Consider the following 22,221-nt stretch of genomic DNA (forward strand, 5'->3'; position numbering starts at 1 on the left):
GTACGGTACTGTAAATTGCTCTGTTTTGCTCAATTATCACCATTCTTTAAGACTCCTGGGTAGGCTAGGCCATCTTCGACTTACGATATTTTTGACTTACGATGGGGTCGTCGTAACGCTATCTCCATCGTAAGTCGAGGACTACCTGCAACTCCACATTGCGCTGTCGCATCAAGCACCTTACGCTGCATCGTGTCGCTTAGATTAGGCGAACGTTGTCGCTGCATCTTGTCGCTTGCTGGGCAGTGAATAGGGCGAGAGGGGGTGGAGGTCCACTCGCAGACAGACAGACAGCAGCCTCGCCTGTTGCAGACACGGGGGAGGACACGGAGACACGGAGAGCGGGGACAGAGACACGGAGAGCGGGGACAGAGACACGGAGAGCGGGGACAGAGACACGGCCGAGCGGAGCGTCAGTCGCGTGTTGCCCGTCTCTGCGTCCACGGTGAGCCGAGTGGGGCACGCGGACACGGCGCCGACTCGAGGCCGACTCGCAGTGTCCGGGGAGACGTCGTAGGGAGAGAGACAAACACAATAACACACAGACACACACAGAGACACACAGAGACAGTAACACACACAGACACACACAGAGACACACAAACACAATAACACACACAGTAACACACAGAGACACACAGACACACACAGAGACAAAATAACACACACAGACACACACAGAGACACACAGAGACACACAATAACACACAGAGACAGTAACACACACAGACACACAGAGACACAGACACACACAGAGACACACACACGCAGACAGTAACACACACAGACACACAGAGACAGTAACACACACAGACACACACAGAGACACACAGAGACACAATAACACACAGACACACAGAGACACACAGACACACAGAGACAGTAACACACACAGACACACACAGAGACACACAGACACAATAACACACACAGACACACACAGACACACACAGAGACACACAGAGACATACACAGAGACAGTAACACAAACAGACACACACAGAGACATAGTAACACACACAGACACGTACAGAGACACAGTAACACACAGACACGTACAGAGACACAGACACGTACAGAGACACACAGACACGTACAGAGACACAGTAACACACAGACACGTACAGAGACACAGTAACACACACAGCCACGTACAGAGACACAGTAACACACACAGACACACACAGACAGTAACACACACAGACACACACAGAGACACACAGAGACACAATAACACACAGACACACAGAGACACACAGACACACAGAGACAGTAACACATACAGACACACACAGAGACACACAGAGACACAATAACACACACAGACACACACAGACACACACAGAGACACAGTAACACACACACAGACACGTACAGAGACAGAGACACACAGATACGTACAGAGACACAGTAACACACACAGACACGTACAGAGACACACACAGACACGTACAGAGACACACACAGAGACATACAGAGAGACAGTAACACACAGACACGTACAGAGACAGACACAAAGACACGTACGGAGACACAGAGAGACACAGTAACACACACAGACACGTACAGAGGCACATTAACACACAGCAATACACGCAGACACGTACAGAGGCATCGACACACGCAGACACGTACAGAGACACAGTAATACACACAGACACTTACAGAGACACAGTAACACACACAGACACGTACAGAGACACATACAGACACGTACAGAGACACAGTAACACACAGACACGTACAGAGACACACACACACGTACAGAGACACAGTAACACACAGACACGTACAGAGACACACAGACACGTACAGAGACACACACAGACACGTACAGAGACACAGTAACACACAGACACGTACAGAGACACACAGACACGTACAGAGACACACACAGACACGTACAGAGACACACAGAGAGACACAGTAACACACACAGACACGTACAGAGACACACAGACACGTACAGAGACAGTAATACACATACACGTACAGAGACAGAGACACAGAGAGAGACAGTAATACACACAGACACGTACAGAAACACAGAGACAAACAGTAATACACAGACACGTACAGAGACAGTAACACACACAGACACGTGCAGAGACACAGTAACACACAGACACGTGCAGAGACACAGTAACACACACAGAGACACAGTAACACACAGACACGTACAGAGACACAAAGAGATACAGTAACACACACAGACACGTACAGAGACACACATAGAGAGACAGTAAGACACAGACACGTACAGAAACACACACAGACACATACAGAGACACACAGAGAGAGACAGTAATACAGGCACGTACAGAAACACAGAGACAAACAGTAATACACAGACGCGTACAGGGACACAGACAAACAGTACACACAGACACGTACAGAGACACACAGAGACATCATCACACTAATACAGATGTAATACAGAAACGTACAGAGATACGTAGATATTCATACAGAGGGACAGGAACAGTGAGACGGAGAGAGACGAGGATGCACAGATAAGACATAGCCACAGATACAGACAAACATACACAAAGACAAGAACACAGACAACACAGAGAGATCATAGAGAGACAGCTGTGCATGGATTGACTGGAGGTGTTGTTACGAAGCTAATGAGGCCGTAGCAGCGCTACTAGAGAGACACGGAGACGAGAGATCGAGAGATAAGAGCTGTATGGAGATAGAGACACAGCCAGTGATGCAGTTGTAGATACGGAGAGATAAGAGGCAGAGACACAGGAATAAACAGATACAGAGAGACATAGATATACAGAGAGACATTCATTCTCTTATGGCACCGCCGAATCGGCATGCTCCATCGCATAATTAGCATACTCGAAACACAATTAGCGTACGCCACCCCCAAATTAACATAAGCCACAGCATATTCTAAGATGTGTTTCACATTTCGATTTAAAGTTTTCGTGACTGCAAGGATTCATCTTCTTTGGTTCTTTCGGTAAAGTCACATAGAATGAGAATAAAATAATAAAATAAAACAATTAAATTCTCACGACGTTTCGGCCACAACCCAAGTAGCCTTCTTCAGGTGAAGGAATAAAACTGTCGGGACGACAGAGCTTTAATGAACGCTGCTAAGATTCGTAGCGTCTTTTAAGCTGGTTGAGAGAAGTGAGGCACCTTGACAAAGGGGTTTACATATCAAACAGGAGAATTTATCATTGAAATAGCTGAGGGATTAGCTTGTGACTGGGCGCAGAAATAGCTATGTTAAAGTCAAAGCCTACACATCCACAGAGGCACCTAGTACAAATCAAACAGGAGAATTTAGCATTGAAATAGCTGAGGGATTAGCTTGTGACTGGTCAACGAAATAGCTATGTTAAAGTCAAAGCCTACACATCCACAGAGGCACCTCGTACAAGGACGCCAAAAGGGGCTGCAACAACTCAACTATCATACAGTATGGTTTAAATCATCTTTCCAATGGTTACTAAGCCAGAATCCACCTTCTCGGTTGAAATGGTCTCTCTGCTTGTATATGTGGATGGCCTCATGAACGAATATCTCATGGTAGCCGGTTGGTTTGCAAAGAACCTCCGTCTTGGAGAAGTCAATGTCATGTGAGCCCACTGAATTATAACAGTGATCTGCCACGGCAGAGGAGTTTGTTCTACCGTGTTTCAAGTCTGCTTTATGTTCGCGGATGCGGTCCGAGATATGTCGTTTGGTTTCTCCAATGTAGCTACTACCACAGAGGCACTTTAGTTTGTAAACGCCCGGGTGCTGTATGTCTGGAACAGGATCTTTTACAGATGGAACCAGATCACGGATTTTATGTACTGTGTTTTACAGCTGCGTTTACTTGATGATCCGCCGGTGGGACGTCGTTAAGTCGGAATAATCAATAGCAATGAATCAATTATCTGTCCAAGACGCGGTAATGCTATACTCTGGTCACTCGGACTTTGTTGCGCCGTCCTTAAAGTCAACAGTTCGCTGCCTCTTGGGAGTGATTGATAAATTATTTTAATTATTAAGGCCCATCTATAGAGTAACGGGGGCCATGGCTTTGCCCATATAAGGAATCCCGGAACGGAAATGAAGTTTTTTTTTAAACGATTCAATGCTCGATTAAACGGGAATCGACGGATTTTTCACGATACCAATCTTGATCTATGCTTGACCCATGCTCAAATATTTTTCTAATCTCTACAGTGATTCCTGCGGCGTGCTTTTCTGGGTCTAAAAAGACGATTTGTGGATCGAAAAAGCCCATATTAGTACCGCCCTTTTGACGCTGATTGGCTTCCTTGAACATTAACATAATTAATCATTAATTCGGTCACGTGTTTTATTCTGCGTGGTGTTCGATAATAATGTTCACTGGCACGTTGAACAGAGCTGCCCCAGGCCGTGATGCCATCCCCGGCCGCGACGTCACTTCCTGCCACGAGGCCACTTCCGGCCGTGACGTCACCCTCGACCGCGACGCCACTTCCATCCGCGACGTCACGTCCGCCCGTGACTCGATTTCCATCCCCGTCGCGGCCTCCGTCCCTGTCGCGGTCCCCGGCCCCGTCATGGTCCCCGTCGCGGTCCCCGGCCCCGTCGCGGTCCCCGGCCCCGTCATGATCACTGTCCCCGTCGCGGTCCCCGTCGCGGTCCCCGGCCCCGTCGCGATCCCCGGCCCTGTCACGGTCCCCGGCCCCGTCATGATCACTGTCCTCGTCGCGGTCCCCGGCCCCGTCGCGATCCCCGGCCCCGTCATGATCACTGTCCTCGTCGCGGTCCCCGGCCCCGTCGCGATCCCCGGCCCCGTCATGATCACTGTCCTCGTCGCGGTCCCCGGCCCCGTCACGATCCCCGGCCCCGTCACGATCCCCGGCCCCTGACCAGGACAGTGGAGCCCGGACGGGACGGCGTCACTCACCTGGTTCCTGTCGGTGTTTGGCCCCGGCGGGTTCCAGGTGGAGTGGACTGTCTCCGGCTCCATGCGGCACCCCCTCGCCACATGCCCCTCTCAATCACAATGGTGGTAGACCCACGGGGTGTTTCGTCGGGGTGGCTCGGCGCGGTGTCGTAGAGGCGGCTGCCAGCGGCGCGGCGGCTGGTCGCGCCCCTGGTCTCTCTGCTCCGCCAGTCCTCGGATCGCCGCGTAGACCTCCCGCAGCGATGGCTCCGGCTCAGACGCTGGAGGTCCGTTCCCAGCTGCCACATAGGCAGCCTGCGGCGACGGTGCAGGATCGGCGATTGGCGTCGCTGGTCCCGGTAGCGCCGCGGTTATTGCCCGGCTGCTGTCCTCTGCCGCGCCAGCCACATAGCCCACGGGTAGTGCCTGGCCCATGACCTCTTCATGGGCTTGTAGGATCCGGGAGGCCCACAGCGGGATACGTTTCTCCGGCGTCACCACCGGCATTACAATGCCGGCGCGGCAAGCGTAGGCAATGAGGGGCTCGACCACGAGGTTCTCGAGCGCCTCGTCAGCCAGGCGAGGGAAAGCCCTCCTCGCCAACACGAGCAGCGCACCCCTGTAGGCTAAAGGGGACTCTCTAGCCCCCCGCTGGCGGTCCTGGAACCGTCTAAAGGCGCCCTCAGCTGGGCAGTAGATCTCCCCCAAAGCCTCGTAGACTGCCTGTAGCGTTGTATTGGGAGGTATAAGAGGCGAGCGCATCGTCATCTAGAATGTATGGCGACGCTCGTAGCGCCTCTTCGGCCGACCATTCGAGAGCGTGGAAGGCAGCCTCGAATCGGCGGACGAACGCCTCCCAATCACCTCCCTCGGCCACGAATTTCTCGACGGGCCCCAGCCGGCGCGCCCGTCTTGCCACCTGCTCCCCCCGTTGGGTGTTTAGCCCTGGCGGAAGCGGCAGTAGCTGGCGTGACGAGGCTGGTTGCGGCTCATGCCCAGCTGGCTGGTCAGCCTCCGGGTCCCGTGGCGCCTCCTCCCGTAGTACGAGTGGGAGAGGGGGTCCCGGCGCCAAGGGGGCCCCCCATAGGGAGCCGACGCAGTAGCTCCTGGAGTGCCTTCTCCACGCGGACCATGCGGTCCTCCATGGGGTCCTCCATGGGGTCCGGGCACCCTGCTGCTGATCCTGGTAGCAGGCCCCCTTGTTGCCATGGACGTGGAGGATCCCCGGCCCCTGCTTCCTCTTCTGTTGGCTCTCTCCCGCGGAGGTTCTTCCCTGTAGCCATTGTCGATCCCACCGCTGCCACCAGATGTCAAGGAGAGCCGACACAAGGTTGCAGGGGGTTCGTCTTTTATTGCTTCCTCCGGTCCACACTCGTCCCCAGCCTTCTCGATCCTGTTCCCACCAATTCTCCCTCTTTTTCCCACCCGTTCTCTCTCATATCCCCTCACCTGCTCCTCCCCCTTCCCCTGTCACCGTCCCACTCCCCCTTCCTTTTGGTGAGAATCCTTCCCCTGACATGCCTTACACTCTGCGCCTTTTGGCGTCCTCTGGTCTAACACCGTTTTGAAACTAGGCTCAAAAGAAAGCTGTCTCTCGTGTGGACCAATCAGTTTCAAAGACAATGCACATTATCAGTGTGTTTTTGGTTGCATTCTGACCACAAGTATTGTGGTTAATGCAGACATGATTCCTTGTAAAAGGTTTCAGTTTGGTGTTTTAACATCTCAACACCTGTTTTGAGACACAAGACAGTCTCGTCCCTTCACCTGATGAAGGCCACGTGTGTTGTGGCCGAAACGTCGTGATTTTTTGTTATTTTATTTTCACCTACGTGACTTTGCCCAATAGAACCAAAGAGTGTGTATATATATCTTATTAGATGTTAGAATGTCTGTTTTTTGTTCCCCAGATGTCTTCTTATATGGAATGTCGGGTCATCAAACAAGAAAACGAAGAGACTGCAAGCTCTGGGATGTGTCCTGACTTCACTGTTAAATACGAAGATGCTGCCGGTGAGAATACCACTCTCAAGCCCTTGGCAATAGTCAAATATGAATCATCATTGCAGGAACAATTTCTGCTGCTGCAGTTGTGATCCTAAATGAGTAATTTGCAGGTATGGTGGCAAGGTGTTAACGACCTCACCTGGTATACAGGAGGTTGTGGGTTCGATCCTGACCCTGACGCCTACTATATATTTTTGGAGTTTGCGTGTTCTCCCCGTGGTCACATGCATTCTTCTCCGGGTCCTCCGGTTTTTCCCTCCACATTTAAAAACATACGTTTAGAGTATTTGGCTGCTATAAATTTCCACGTGATAAACCACTTCGTTGAGCTACCATTTGTGGACAGGTCGCTTCTGAAAAAGTGGTCTATATATATCTCAGTGGGCCTTACCTGGTAAAATAAAAAAGTATATATATAGTTTGTTTAACACAGAATTTCGTGACAAATATTATCCATGAGAGTTTTTTTTTCGGGTTATACCACGTAAATATAACTAGCATGTTTTTTTTTAAGTGACAAACCTTACTAATTGGTTGTGTCGGTGGTGGTGGGTTTAATGACACATTTATATTTACACCATTTAACCCAAATAAAACCTCAGTTTTTTATACATCAAAGACAAATATTGAAGATAAGCCATAGTGCTACTGTGGTCATGCGACTCAAACTATGAACCACATCGTAAATCACTTTAGTCTGCGCTCCTTCAACGGAGGAGTAGGAAAACTAAGCAAACATTCTCTAGAAGCCCTCTTGTGGTCACCAGACCTCAGCATTTACATTCAGCTCCCCGGACACATTGCCAGATGCAGTCATAGAATTGCAGAAGCAAAGTGACATGTAGGGTCGAACTATATTTTGCTCAAACACCGAAGATTTTTTTTTTTCCTGAATAAGAAGACGATCATATTCTTAGTTTTTTCGGTAAAGTCACGTTGAAGAGAAACAACAAAATAACAAAATATATATAAAAAACAATAAAAAAATTATCACGACGTTTCGACCATAACTCAAACGGTCATCATTTTGTTATTTTGTTGTTTCTCTTCAACGTGACTTTACCGAAAAAACTAAGAATATGAATTACTGCAGTCACGAAAGCTTTAAATCAAAAGAAGACGATCCTTTTTGTTCTGAATAGTTTGTGTCTTTTTGAGTAACGGTACTTGAAAGCACACATGCAGGCAGACACAGAGGTGCAACAAACTATTTCAACACAGGAGGGGAGGGGGCTATCCAAGATCCAAATGTGGGCCCTCCTCCTTTCTCCCGACTAATTTTTACTGAAATTGCTACGGATGGTTTTTAACCCCCGTGTATAATAATATGTAGGCTCTAACTATATTATTTTAGTTACACTGTGTATTGGGGTTTAGAGGAAGACAGTCTCACAGTGAGAGTATTACTAAACATTTAAATGTAACAATACTCACAATTAAGTTATCCTGCGTCTTGGTTTTAATGCGCATGTCAGTAAAAAACCCTGGTGATGTTCAGTCACAAACATCAGCAGTAGCGGCTACTAGATTTTGCGCTGTGTGTATTTTTCGGAAAAATGTTTTCACTTGTAACTCTGTTTTATAGGCATTTATGGTTAATTGTTGGAAGGAAAAAATATATATTTTACTTGTTTATCTGTTGATTCGGGGGCCCCCTTTGTGCAGACCCACATCAAGGTCATAACTGATCAAAAATATATATTTATATATTCCCACAACAAGCAAAATGCTGACACACACCAGGGCTGTAACCGATACAATATTTACGCGGCAACTCGTGATGTCATTCATAATCTATTTTTGGGTCAGATCGCTTGAGAAAAATGCGTGTCGTGCACCCTCCACCACCTGAGACAACCAATTAATAATGCTATCACGTGGTTGAATAAACGAGCCAGCTTATTACTGCTTCAGCACCCCACTGGTGTGGTTGGAGAGTGATCCACACAGACATTTAACAGTTGGCTACGGACCTTTTTGATGGTAGTTACAGCCAGCATCATAGGGTAGTTGCCAAAATTGGCAACTGATACATGTGAACTGCTCTCCAACACACCGGTGTGCAGAAGCAGTAACAAAATGGCACGTTTGTTCATCCGCACAGCACTCGACAACAACTGTGATGAACAGGCTGGAGGTTACAGTGAAATCGTCGCCGTTGTTCAGATTAACTAAAACAACAAAATCGGTCCAGACCAGCACATTAGCTTAACGGTGCTGCTTTTAAATACATATTTGCTTCTTTACTGGAATTGAAAGCACAAGTCCAACTATGGCAACGCGTTGACAATTCCAATTATTAACGGGTGAAATGCCCCTCTCCAACCAGCATGGCTGCCTTCTTACGTGATACAACAGTTGCCCATCGAAGACCGTGGTGTGTTTTCTAAATTACAGCTCTAGATCTGAATATCGTTAAGGTTGAAGAAGGCAGCGATTATTCAGAGGGGACAGCGGATTTCAACGATGGACGCCCGGCGACTCCACAGCTGAACTTGACCACCAAGGTGGAGGTGTGGGCGGATGATGTAAAAGAATTCATCCAGGTGGAGTTGTTGGAGGACACTGGTCAAGGTGAGTCTCCGTTTGAGCGCATCACAGACCAACGTTGCATAATGTGCAACCTGGTACACACGATCCACTCGCAACGAATGCGCACTGCACTAATCGCACACAAACACACAAAAACTTGCACTACTCTTCCCGCCGACTGGACAGCGCGTACGTGTTAATTTGTATCCCAGCGACATTGGCCTTGCGACATCGGTATAAGTACCTCGGTGCCCTCTATATAGACGTGGAATGAAAGATGCAGCGACAGAAACATGGCAAGCAAAGTACAACAATATCTATGCGACCTTTTTGCCAGTATACAAAATTATGAAAAGTAAAAATCGGGTTTACCCTTTCTGTCAACAAAACAGGACGTGTTAAGATGTTCAAACACCAAATAAGATACATTTTGCAAGTCTGCACACATGCTTGTGGCAAAACATGAAAAACAAACATGCTCTGATAATACTGTATGTACTCTTTGGTTCTTTCGGTAAAGTCACGTAGAAATAAAATGAATTAAATAATATAATGCGACGTTTCGATTGCAACACAAGCAACTGTCATCAGGTTGAACTAAATTTGAGTGGGAGACAAAACACAGACACGGAGACACACAAACAGACACACAAGCAGAGAGAGACAACATAGACACACAGAGAGACACTCTGCTTGTGTGTCTCTCTGTGTGTCTCCGTGTCTGTGTTTTGTCTCTCTCTCAAATTTAGTTCTACCTGATGACGGTTGCTTGTGTTGCAATCGAAACGTCGTATCCAATTAATTAATTATTTTCTACGTGACTTTACCGAAAGAACCAAAGAGTAATCCCTGCAGTCACGAAAGCTTCAAATCAAATAATGTATGTATAGCGATTGTCCCACATGATGCCTGGGACTAGGGAAATTAAGAAGGGCGGAGCAAACACGCACGCTCTGATTGGTTGGGGCACGGGGAGCAAGAGGATTGGCCGGGATGTTCAAAACGGAAAAGAGCTGGGAGGTTGGGTGAGCATCAGGTGGGACGGTTAGGCCAGGAAAGGGTAAGAGGTGAGGATTGGTGGAAACGGAGTGCGACAAGGGGCGGAGCCAGGAAGAGTTTAAAAGAGGGAGCGGGAGGCGGAGTTCGGGGTGTTGTGGGAGAGAGCAGGAACGAAGGTGGTGGACCCGTGCCGCGGAAATAAAAACCTTACCTTGTTGACAAAGAAAAGGACCAAAGTCTTCTTTCATATGCATTGTCTTTGAAACTGATTGGCCTACATCAGAGACAGTCTTGTTCATGGCCTTGTCTCAATCAGTTAAAAAAAACATCGCATATATTATCAGAACATGTTTGTTTGCGTGTTTTGTCACAAGTATGTGTGGTTAATGCAGACTTGATGCCTTGTAAAAGTTATCTATTTGGTGTTTGAACATCTTAACACCCGGATTTATTGCCAGAAGGGGTAAAACCTATTCTTATTTTTCATCATTTTGGAATACAGCAAATGGCCAATCTCCAAAGGCAGGGTATCGCTGATGAAGGGCAAGGCACGAGGCCTAGCAACAACAAGCTCGGAAGAATGCTCTCTAAAGAGCCTATTAATATTATTATTGTTATGCTTGTTTACCCAGGAAAGCCTCGCTGAGTCTCAAGAGTCTTTTTCAGGAGGGTTCTGCTAAGTTCTACAGTAGGGGGGGATGATGTTGTTACCGCTGCTGTGTGTGATCTCAGTTTGACATCGGTGAAAAAGAGCCTCATGGCTCATCGGATTCCTCCAGTATAAATACATATTCTGATTCAATTGTGTAATTTGCAGGTACATTTTTCAGCATTGGGATGTTTTCGCCAATACCAGTTACATTGTGTGGGTTTTGCTTTGTCACGTGCAAAAACTGGAGAATCCGGAGGAAACTCATGCAAAACAGGGGGGAGAGTTTACAAACTTCACAAAAAAAACAAAGATCCCCCATATAGCCTGAACAGATTGTTGAGGCAAGTGCTGTTAGCAAGCACCTATGAAGACCACCACAGCACACGAGGGGGTGGGAGGCACAACACCACGCCCAGCAACCTCTGTCTCCCCAGTGATTATGTTTACACACCGCACCAGGTACTCATTTGAGGCTGAGTCTACCTAGGGGAGGCCTATGACCAGCTTAGATAATCGTTACTGGTGTTGGCCGTGAGCAGGAATCGAACTCGGGTCGCCAGGTTTGTAGTGTAGAGTGCCAACCGTTACACTACCGCTTCCCACAAACTCTACACACACAAACACTCACACACACTCGCACACACTCGCACACTCTGAAGAACAGGTGGGAGAATGTATAAACTTCATACAGAAAGGTTCCCGAGTCCTGGGATTTAACCTCGGCTCTTCTTCGTCTCGCGCACCAGTGTTACCTTCTGCTTCACTCTTGCCACCAACAGTTACAAGCACGTAGGGCAGGCATTCATAGAGAATGTTTAGAGCTGGTATAGGACAGATTCCATTTTCTTTTTTAAATACCCATAGTCATGTGAAGTCATCTGTGACCGCGCTGAACTCATCAGTGATCAAGGCTCAGGCTCGGTCAAATATGGCATCAATATGGTTGCTAATGCAAGTGCTGTCGTGATTTTCAGAGAGTTAAATTGCAGGCACAATTAGCTCTTATAATAGAGGCTTACATCCACATTTATGAGCTCTGAACAAAAAAAACGAGAATCAAGCTGGCGGTTAAAGGAATTCAAAACACTTGCAACGAATTTGTGCTCTTGAATTTGGCTTTCCAAATGGCATCTGTGGTGGTTTAAATCTACTTATGGAAATAAATACTTATTGTATGATTAATTGATTATTATTTTAACACCCAAGACTCAAAGGGCTCATCTCGGACAATGTTTATCATTCTTAACAGGTGGATTTGTAACTGCCTCATTTATTTACGTTTAACTATTTCTACATGTGAAAGACAAGTGTGTGTATATATTACAGGTCTAGAGTCAACGACGGTTCAAGTTGAAGACACCAGTGAGAGGCCAGAGGAGATGGGGAATTCCTGCGGACGTGCCTACACGTCGGACCAGAATTTCATTGAGGTGGAGCTGTCGGAGGAGGACATTGCTGAAGGCGAGTCTCTACCCTTGATCTGATGCGTCGTGTCAAAGAACGGCCGCAAAATTAAGGCTCATTCCTCGTGCGCTCCATTTAGATAGCCCTGCTCTCAAACAACCTTTTGTGACGAAGCTAAATCATTTATAAGAACAAGGACTTCCGGGGTTGGACCAACCCAGGAAAGTGGTCAGCCCTAAATACACTGCAGAAAAGGGGATAGAAATACGGTCCCCTTATCTTATGTAGATTTATATAGCAGTGCCGTATTGCAAGGTGTTTTACAGCAGCTATAAAATTATACTCTTTGGTTCTTTCGGTAAAGTCACTTAGGTGAAAAAATGAATATAAATAAATAACTAGAAATATAAAATAGAAATAAATAAATCACGACGTTTCGATTGCAACACAAGCAATCACCATCAGGTGTGACAACCACAGCAAGGAATTTTTTTTACTGAAGTGGGAGAGAGACCAGGGTTAGGGCAGTTAAATAAGTCGGAGAGGGGGAGGGTGGGGGGGTGAGAGGAGTGTGTACACTGCAGGTACAGCAGTGACGCTGAGTAAGGGCAACATGATTCTTGCCAAGATAGATGATGACATCTAAAGCAACATAGCCGCACTGCTAAACGCCAAGGATGCAATTAACTCGGTAAAATAGACTAATACCCGGTAAATAAGATGGAACTATGAACAGTTAAATTTTACTTGGTTAATAACATATTTCCAATGATTGCTCAATTTATATCCGTCCTCTCGGTTGAAGTTATGTCTATGTTTATATATCTGGATGGCTTCATGAACATATCTTTGATGGTAGCTAGACGGCTTGCAGAGCACCTTGGTCTCGGAGAAAACAATATCATGGGAGCCCACAGCGTTACAGCAAAGATCAGCAACGGCTGAGGAATTAGTTCTGCCGTGTTTCAGATCTGACTTTTCGTTTCCCCAATGTAACAATTACCACATATGCAACTTCGTTTGTAGACTCCACGGTATTGCAAGTCAGGAATGACATCCTTCACAGATGGGATTAGATCACGGATTTTGTGTACTGTACTGAATCGGACCTGGATCTTGTTTGTTTACAGTGAGGGAAAAAAGTATTTGATCCCCTGCTGATTTTGTACATTTGCCCACTGACAAAGAAATGATCAGTCTATAATTTTAATGGTATGTTTATTTGAACAGTGAGAGAGAATAACAACAAGAAAATCCAGAAAAACGCATGTCAAAAATGTTATAAATTGATTTGCATTTTAAATTTCGATTTAAAGCTTTCGTGACTGCAATGATTCATCTTCTTTGGTTCTTTCGGTAAAGTCACGTAGAATGAGAAGTCACAAGCTAATCACTCAGCCATTTCAATGCTAAATTATATGCTAATTCCTTTGTCAAGGCGCTTTGTTTCCTCTCACACAGCTTAAAGGTCGTGATCTGAACGTGGCTTTTTCGCTCCAGCGCTGTCCTACCAGACAGTCTCGTCCCTTCACCTGATGAAGGCCGCTTGTGTTGTGGCCGAAACGTCGTGAGAATATTATTGTGTTATTTTATTTTATCAATTTATTATTTTATTCTCATTCTACGTGACTTTACCGAAAGAACCAAAGAAGATGATTTGCATTTGAATGAGGGAAATAAGTATTTAACCCCTCTGCAAAATATGACTTAGTACTTGGTGGCAAAACCCTTGTTGGCAATCACAGAGGTCAGACGTTTATTGTAGTTGGCCACCAGGTTTGCACACATCTCAGGAGGGATTTTGTCCCACTCCTCTTTGCAGATCTTCTCCAAGTCATTAAGGTTTCGAGGCTGACATTTGGCAACTCGAACCTTCAGCTCCCTCCACAGATTTTCTATGGGATTAAGGTCTGGAGACTGGCTAGGCCACTCCAGGACCTTAATGTGCTTCTTCTAGAGCTACTCCTTAGTTGCCTTGGCCGTGTGTTTTGGGTCATTGTCATGCTGGAATACCCATCCACGACCCATTTTCAATGCCCTGGCTGAGAGAAGGAGGTTCTCACCCAAGATTTGACGGTACATGGCCCCATCCATCGTCCCTTTGATGCGGTGAAGTTGTCCTGTCCCCTTAGCAGAAAAACACCCCCAAAGCATAATGTTTCCACCTCCATGTTTGACAGTGGGGATGGTGTTCTTGGGGTCATAGGCAGCATTCCTCCTCCTCCAAACACGGCGAGTTGAGTTGATGCCAAAGAGCTCCATTTTGGTCTCATCTGACCACAACACTTTCACCCAGTTGTCCTCTGAATCATTCAGATGTTCATTGGCAAACTTCAGACGGGCATGTATATGTGCTTTCTTGAGCAGGGGGACCTTGCGGGCGCTGCAGGATTTCAGTCCTTCACGGCGTAGTGTGTTACCAATTGTCTTCTTGGTGACTATGGTCCCAGCTGCCTTGAGATCATTAACAAGATCCTTCCGTGTAGTTCTGGACTGATTCCTCACCGTTCTCATGATCATTGCAACTCCAGGAGGTGAGATTTTGCATGGAGCCCCAGGCCGAGGGAGATTGACAGTTCTTTTGTGTTTCTTCCATTTGCGAATAATCGCACCAACTGTTGTCACCTTCTCACCAAGCTGCTTGGCAATGGTCTTGTAGCCCATTCCAGCCTTGTGTTGGTCTACAATCTTGTCCCTGACATCCTTGGAGAGCTCTTTGGTCTTGGCCATGGTGGAGAGTTTGGAATCTGATTGATTGATTGCTTCTGTGGACAGGTGTCTTTTATACAGGTAACAAGCTGAGATTAGGAGCACTCCCTTTAAGAGTGTGCTTCTAATCTCAGCTCGTTACCTGTATAAAAGACACCTGGGAGCCAGAAATCTTTCTTATTGAGAGGGGGTCAAATACTTATTTCCCTCATTAAAATGCAAATCAATTTTTAACATTTTTGACATGCGTTTTTCTGGATTGTTGTTATTCTGTCTCTCACTGTTGGTCAGAAATGCAGTGGGCTCTATGGTGCAAGGTTTTGATTAGGGAAATCTTCTGTGTCGGGTGGTGGGATTCAGGTTTCAGATAGGAATCTGTATGGGTGGCTTTCCTGTAGACAGAATGTTCTAAGGAGCCATCACGCTTCTTCTCAAACAAAACATCCAAGAATGGTAGCTCACCATCCTTCTCCACTTTAATGGTGAATTTGATGGATGGGTGTATGGAATTTATGTGGTTGAGGAATTGATTCAATGCTGTTAGGCCATGTGGCCAAATGACGAAAGCGTCATCTACATATCTCTTCCACAAGGAAGGACGTAGGGTGGATGTCTGGATGGCATCAGTTTCAAATTTCTTCATGAAAACATTCGCTATCACTGGAGATAAGGGGGAACCCATGGGTGTACCTTCATTTTGTTTGTAGAAAGTACCATTCCAGGTGAAGTAAGTTTTGGTAAGGCAGTGCCTAAGTTATAAAATTGTACATTAGATGATAGTGGTTGACATGAAGGATGAGGTTGTTAAAAGTGGTGATGTAGCTATGGTGACAGCAGGACAGGTGGGAGTGGTTAAGGAGCGGTTGGGGTAGTGATTTGGGCTAGTGATAGGGGTTGGGGTAGTGATAGGGGTTGGGGCAGTGATGGGGTTTGGGGTAGTGATGGGTGTTCCGGTAGTGATGGTGTTTGGGGTAGTGATAGAGGTTGGGGTAGTGATGGAGGTTGGGGTAGGCCTGGTCGTAGCTGGGGGGCAGGGAGTAGCAGTCGCAGAATTGGCTGGGGAGAGGAAATGAGTCACCAGAGCCAGACTTCGGATCACATGATCCAACACTGCCCGTACCGCTGATTCATGGGAAATATCACCGAGATCCAGCAAGCCTCCAAAGATGCTATAGATTAGCTTAATAACCTCCATATACAAACAAATGCAAACCTAAGGTGTTACCGTTGCTGTTTCTGCTGCTTATTTTTCTCGCATCAGTTAATCGAACCCTCCCATTTGCATTTTTTACCATGTGTGGCATACGAAGCAAAGGAAATGGAACTCCTGTGCGAGGAATGCGCGAAGGGAGGAGGATGCGTCGACGCGATGAAAGACAAAGCGGAACGTGCCAGCAAGACCTCGCGATCCTGCAGGCAGTGCGGGAAGTCACTCGGAGGCACCACCCTGCTCGTGGCGGTCACCGCCGATGGGAGAAAGCACACGTGCGACGAGTGTGGGAAGGCATTTGCAACGCGGTACACCTTAAAAAAACATTCCAGGATACACACCGGAGAGTGGCCACACGCGTGCATCGAGTGTGGGAAGGGGTTCGCAACCCGCTTTGACTTGGAGAAACACGCTAAAGTACACACCGGTGAGAAGCCGCACTTGTGCAAGGAGTGCGGCAAGGGCTTTGCGCATCGCTACAATTTGGAAACGCACTCCATATCACACACCGGCGAGTGGCCGCACGTGTGCAAGGAGTGCGGGAAGGGCTTTAGGCAGCGCTCCGACTTGGAGACGCACACGAGGACGCACACCGGTGAGAAGCCGTACGTGTGCAAGGAGTGCGGCAAGGGCTTTGCAAGACGCGCCCACTTAGAGGCGCACTTCATCTCGCACACGGGCAAGTGGCGGCACGTGTGCAAGGAGTGCGGCAAGGGCTTCGCACAGCGGTCCGATTTGGACAGGCACACGAGAACGCACACGGGCGAGTGGCCCTTTGTGTGCAAGGAGTGCGGCAAGGGATTTGCGCAATGTTCAGACTTGGAGAGGCACACGAGGACACACACGGGCGAGAAGCCGCACGTTTGCAAGGAGTGCGGCAAGGAGTTTTCACGGATCTACACCCTAAAGAGACATTCGGTAACGCACGCCCAAGAATGAAACTTTGAATTTAATTTTTGTTGGCGTTGAAAGCAATGGTGATTGCTTTTTTATACGTTGCTCCTGCGCCATCATATACTCTTAAATAACGTATGTTTATTATTATTATTATTATGCGTCTTTACCCTGGAGAGCCTCACTGAGTCTCAATATTTTTGAGGGATGGTCTTGCCGTTTTTTTCATAACAGGGAGTGATTTTTCTCATCCTGATTGAGTACATTTGCAAGTCATTTGTTTTGCATCTGGATATTTATCCAATAGCTGTTACGCTTATATAATTTTCTAGCTATGGGGAGGAAATGTTGTAACACAAAGGAATCCTATGCGGAACAGTAAAACAAAATACAAACTCCACCACAGAAATGTGGGCAAGCCAGGGAATTGAACCTCGGGACATGAGGCACAATCACTACCACTGCACCAAACCTGTGTAATGACAGTCGAGCCTACATGTGGTGTGAGTGGACTAGTGGCCGTGGGAGGTAATGACAGGAGTGTCAGCTGTGAGTGCGAAGGGATTGGTGGCTACGGGAATGATCGATAAGGGAGTGCGGTCAGGTGACGAAAGAGGACGGTAAAATCTGCTGGTGGAGCAAGTGTCCAGAGTCAGCGAGAAGGTTCGGGAAGGGGGGTTTAGCCTTGGTCCGTATATATGGAGATGCGCGGGAGACTGGGCTGTTGCAGTGGGATTTCCGCCTTTCCAAGTGAACGTGTCTTCAATAAAGAACCATCTCAAGAAAAGTGTGTTAAGTTGTCTTTACACCTGTATTCAGAATGTAATGGTTCTTGCTCTTGGAGTGCAGGTAACTCTTATATGCCTGTACGTTAAACTTATAGTAATACGTTTTTACCCTTTTATCTGGCACCAAAACTGACACCTTTATACAAGGGATCATGTTTGCAATAACCACAACACAAGCAGTCAAAATGGAAACAAAAAGAGACAACTCTGATAATGATATGCACTGTCCTTGAAATTGATTGGTTCACACCCAAGACGGCTTTTCTTAGAGCCTAGTCTCCACTGGTGTTGGGCCAGATGATGCCAAAAGGCGTACAACTCAAAAGCAGCGCACTATCAGAGTATTGAGAGCTCGGGCTAAGCATTAACATTATGAGACTCTCTTTGCCAGTAGCAAGATATAGTAATACGTTTTTACCCTTTTATCTGGCACCAAAACTGACACCTTTATACAAGGGATCATGTTTACAATAACCACAACACAAGCAGTCAAAATGCAAACATAAAGAGACAACTCTGATAATATGCACTGTCCTTGAAATTGATTGGACCACACCCGAGACGGCTTTTCTTAGAGCCTAGTCTCCACTGGTGTTGGACCAGATGACGCCAAAAGGCATACAACTCAAAAACAGCTCTCAATACTCTGATAGTGTGCTGTTTTTGAGTTGTACGCCTTTTGGCGTCATCTGGTCCAACACCAGTGGAGACTATGCACTAATAAAAGCCGTCTCGGGTGTGGACCAATCAAATTCAAGGACAGTGCATATCATTATCAGAGTTGTCTCTTTTTGTTTGCATTTTGACTGCTTGTGTTGTAGTTATTGCAAACATGATCCCTTGTATAAAAGGTGTCAGTTTTGGTGCCAGATAAAAGGGTAAAAACTTATTACTATATCTTGCTACTGGAAAAGAGGGTCTCATAATGTAAATACAATAAACTTCGTTCGCACCCGTTCGCACCGTACATAGCCAACTGTGCTAATTGGAGGTGTGGAGGAAGGTAAACAAACTAAACACAAAAAGCAGTTCTAAAGAAATGAGTTTTCAATCTAGATTTTAAAATGCATAGCTCCAGTGGCTTCCTAATATCAGAAGGAAGAGCGTTCCAGACGACCGCAGTAGCGCCTCTGGAACGGTGCGATGTGGGAACCATCCTCGTTCGATGGCAAGACAAAAGCTGCTGCAAGGATGACCCGAGTTCACATGATGGTTTATGCTCCTTGACGAGATCAGCAAGGTATTGTTCTTCATTTGTGACAAGCACTTTTTGTGTAATGAGTCTGTGTTGGGGCCCCCCAATATATGTCGGGGGTAGGGACTGGAAAGTTGGTACTTATAACGAAACAATGTATAACGGGGACTTTTCCCCCATGATAATAATGGCGGGGGGGGGGGGAGGATCGGGACTGTAAAAGCTTCAAAATCATTGCCCATGCAACACAAAGTGGGGCAATTTCTACAATAAGAAACAATGGAATATGATTGGGATAGGGACCGTAACTTAGGGAAATGTGTTCCATACCTAGCAACCAAAATATGTACTGTACATTTACAGTACCTGTACTATACTATACAACAGTGTACACATTTATAACCTATAAACAGCATGTAAACTTACCAAACGATTGAAAACCATTTTTGTGAGCATTACGAAGCAGCCCTGTACACTTTAAAAGTTGTCCTTTTTTAATAGAAAACGTATTCGTGACATTTTAAACCAATGACCCAAACATAAAACCATCTTTAGCGTAAAACAGCACAATCTTAAGCATAATTTTATAACGATTTAACCTTATACCGTCTCTGGTGTGGACCAATCAGTTTCAAAGACAATGCATATTATCATTGTTTTATTATAGCATTCTGACCACAAGTATTGTGGTTAATGCAGACATTATTTCTTGTAAAAGGTTTCAGTTTGGTGTTTTAACATCTTAACACAGCTGTTTTGTTGCCAGAAAAAAGGGGAAAACCTATTCTCAGATTTTACCTTAACCTACAGTTCTTATCTTACCTTGAGTGGATGAGTTCTGCTTGATTGGGTTGATTGGATGTGTAGTGAGAGGATTAGGCCAAGTACAATGAGCACTCGCTATGCACAACATGAAAGAACACAGTGGGACTGAGAAGCAGCAGACAGGATGCTGATGATAGATGCTAAGAGAGCAGTGCATGGGCAAAATGTGAATTATAAATTTTATATACCAAGCTAAACTGAGTCAAAAACAACGTAGTTGGGGGGAAATTTAACGTTAGATTCCTCAAAACTGATGTGAGTACGAAACAACATATATCGCACCGACGTTTATCAGGAACTCCCTGTATCCAGATTTATTTAAAAAACTAGGTTGTTGGGGGGCGCCTATGGCGCCTGCGGTGCCCTTGAACAACCATAGCCAGCGGCACCCCCCAACAACCACAGCCAGCGGCACCCCCCAACAACCACAGCCTGCGGCGTCCTCCGACAACCACAGCCAGCGGCACCCCCCAACAACCACAGCCAGCGGCACCCCCCAACAACCACAGCCAGCGGCACCCCCCAACAACCACAGCCTGCGGCACCCCCAACAACCACAGCCTGCGGCACCCCCCAACAACCACAGCCAGCGGCACCCCCCAACAACCACAGCCTGCGGCACCCCCCAACAACCACAGCCAGCGGCGCCCCCCAACAACCACAGCCTGCGGCACCCCCCAACAACCACAGCCTGCGGCACCCCCCAACAACCACAGCCTGCAGCACCCCCAACAACCACAGCCTGCGGCACCCCCCAACAACCACAGCCTGCAGCACCCCCAACAACCACAGCCTGCGGCACCCCTCAACAACCACAGCCTGCGGCACCCCCCAACAACCACAGCCAGCGGCACCCCTCAACAACCACAGCCTGCGGCACCCCCCAACAACCACAGCCAGCGGCGCCCCCCAACAACCACAGCCAGCGGCACCCCCCAACAACCACAGCCTGCGGCGCCCTCCAACAACCACAGCCAGCGGCACCCCCCAACAACCACAGCCTGTGGCGTCCTCCAACAACCACAGCCAGCGGCGCCTCCAACAACCACAAAGCCTCCTGGACAAGACAGAGGAAAACACCGCCCTTCTCCGGGTTGTCAATTATAAGTTAAGTGGGGTGAGTGGGAAGGTAAAGAGGCAGGAAGCCATGATGATGACCCTTCAATCCTCACTTGTTGAACGGGGTTATAAGGTCAAGGCGCACGAAGCTAGACTGCTGGAGCTCAAAGAAGCCTATAACAGGCTAGATGTAAAGGGGAGGGAGTGTCAACTTAAAGCCTTTGGCCTCCCGGAGGGAGCAGAGGACCCAGAATATCCTGGTATGCAGCCTGTTAAGCCTGAATGGATAGCGCAGGTTTAGCAGGTTGGAAGGAGAGGTGTAGAGGACCTGTTGGAGTCTAGCAAAGTGGGGCTTCGCCCCCTGATGATCTTGCTTGCAATATGTCACGGTGCCTCCGAGGTGCTGTAGACGGCGAGGGCAGCGGGAAGAAAGAGCATTCTACTGAAGGCCAACCGAGCTTTCAGACCTGGCCGATCCTGCGCAGGCCAACTACTAAACCTCACACAGCACGTCGAAGATGGCTACCAACAGAAGATGATCACCGGCGCACCGTTTGTTGATCTATTTGCTGCATGTGAGACTGATCAACATCGCATTTTTATCCACAAGCTGTACCTGACTGGCAACCCAGACCTTAACCAGACCATTTGTAGCCTGCTAGAGAACAGACACTTCTACGTGGAAATAAACGGGCAGAAAAGTAGATGGTGTTCCAAAAAGAACGGCTGACCACAAGGCAGTGTGCTCCCCCCACTATTCAATATTTGCACCAACCATCAGGCACTTCCTGCTGAATGTCAGCGGTTCATCGATATGCTGATGACCTCTATCACCCCACAGCAGAGGTATTTCGAGAACATAGAGAAGATCCTGGAGAGGGCACCGCACAATATGTCAAGATACTACCTGAATAATCATCTCAAACCCAACCCGAGTAAACCCCAAATCTGTGCCTTCCACCTGAGAAACTGGGATGCAGAGCGACACCTCAATGTCACCTGGGGAGACCAGAGCCTCGAGCACCGGAGTCAGCCAGTGTACCTCGGGGGAACACT

General features: G+C 47.3%; 1 protein-coding gene across 3 annotated transcripts; it reads left to right on the forward strand.

Moving 5' to 3' along the window:
- Positions 1-208: 208 nt before the first annotated feature.
- LOC116955921 (uncharacterized) lies at positions 209-18,085 on the forward strand. Of its 3 annotated transcripts, XM_076053735.1 has the most exons (6): positions 209-445; positions 4,382-4,503; positions 6,802-6,904; positions 9,296-9,472; positions 12,408-12,542; positions 16,505-18,085. In XM_076053735.1, exons 2-6 carry the CDS (start codon positions 4,399-4,401, stop codon positions 17,341-17,343), a joined length of 1,359 nt encoding a protein of 452 aa, XP_075909850.1. In that variant the 5' UTR covers positions 209-445; positions 4,382-4,398; the 3' UTR covers positions 17,344-18,085. The 3 variants fall into 3 exon arrangements, with proteins under 3 accessions (XP_075909850.1, XP_075909851.1, XP_075909852.1); XM_076053736.1 differs by lacking the exon at positions 4,382-4,503 and having other exon boundaries at positions 216-445; XM_076053737.1 differs by lacking the exons at positions 209-445; positions 4,382-4,503 and having other exon boundaries at positions 6,666-6,904; positions 9,319-9,472.
- The last annotated feature ends 4,136 nt before the right edge of the window (positions 18,086-22,221 follow it).

Source organism: Petromyzon marinus, chromosome 62 (assembly GCF_048934315.1).
Source record: "Petromyzon marinus isolate PM22_M1 ecotype Great Lakes invasive population chromosome 62, UKy_Petmar_22M1.pri1.0, whole genome shotgun sequence".
NCBI classification, from domain to species: domain Eukaryota; kingdom Metazoa; phylum Chordata; class Hyperoartia; order Petromyzontiformes; family Petromyzontidae; genus Petromyzon; species Petromyzon marinus.

Coding starts and splice junctions, on each gene's coding strand:
- LOC116955921 (XM_076053735.1), top strand. CDS start 4,399: ATGCCATCCCCGGCCGCGACGTCACTTCCTGCCACGAGGCCACTTCCG. Junction 6,905..9,295: donor TAAATACGAAGATGCTGCCG/GTGAGAATACCA, acceptor TCTAAATTACAG/CTCTAGATCTGAATATCGTT. Junction 9,473..12,407: donor GTTGGAGGACACTGGTCAAG/GTGAGTCTCCGT, acceptor TATATATTACAG/GTCTAGAGTCAACGACGGTT.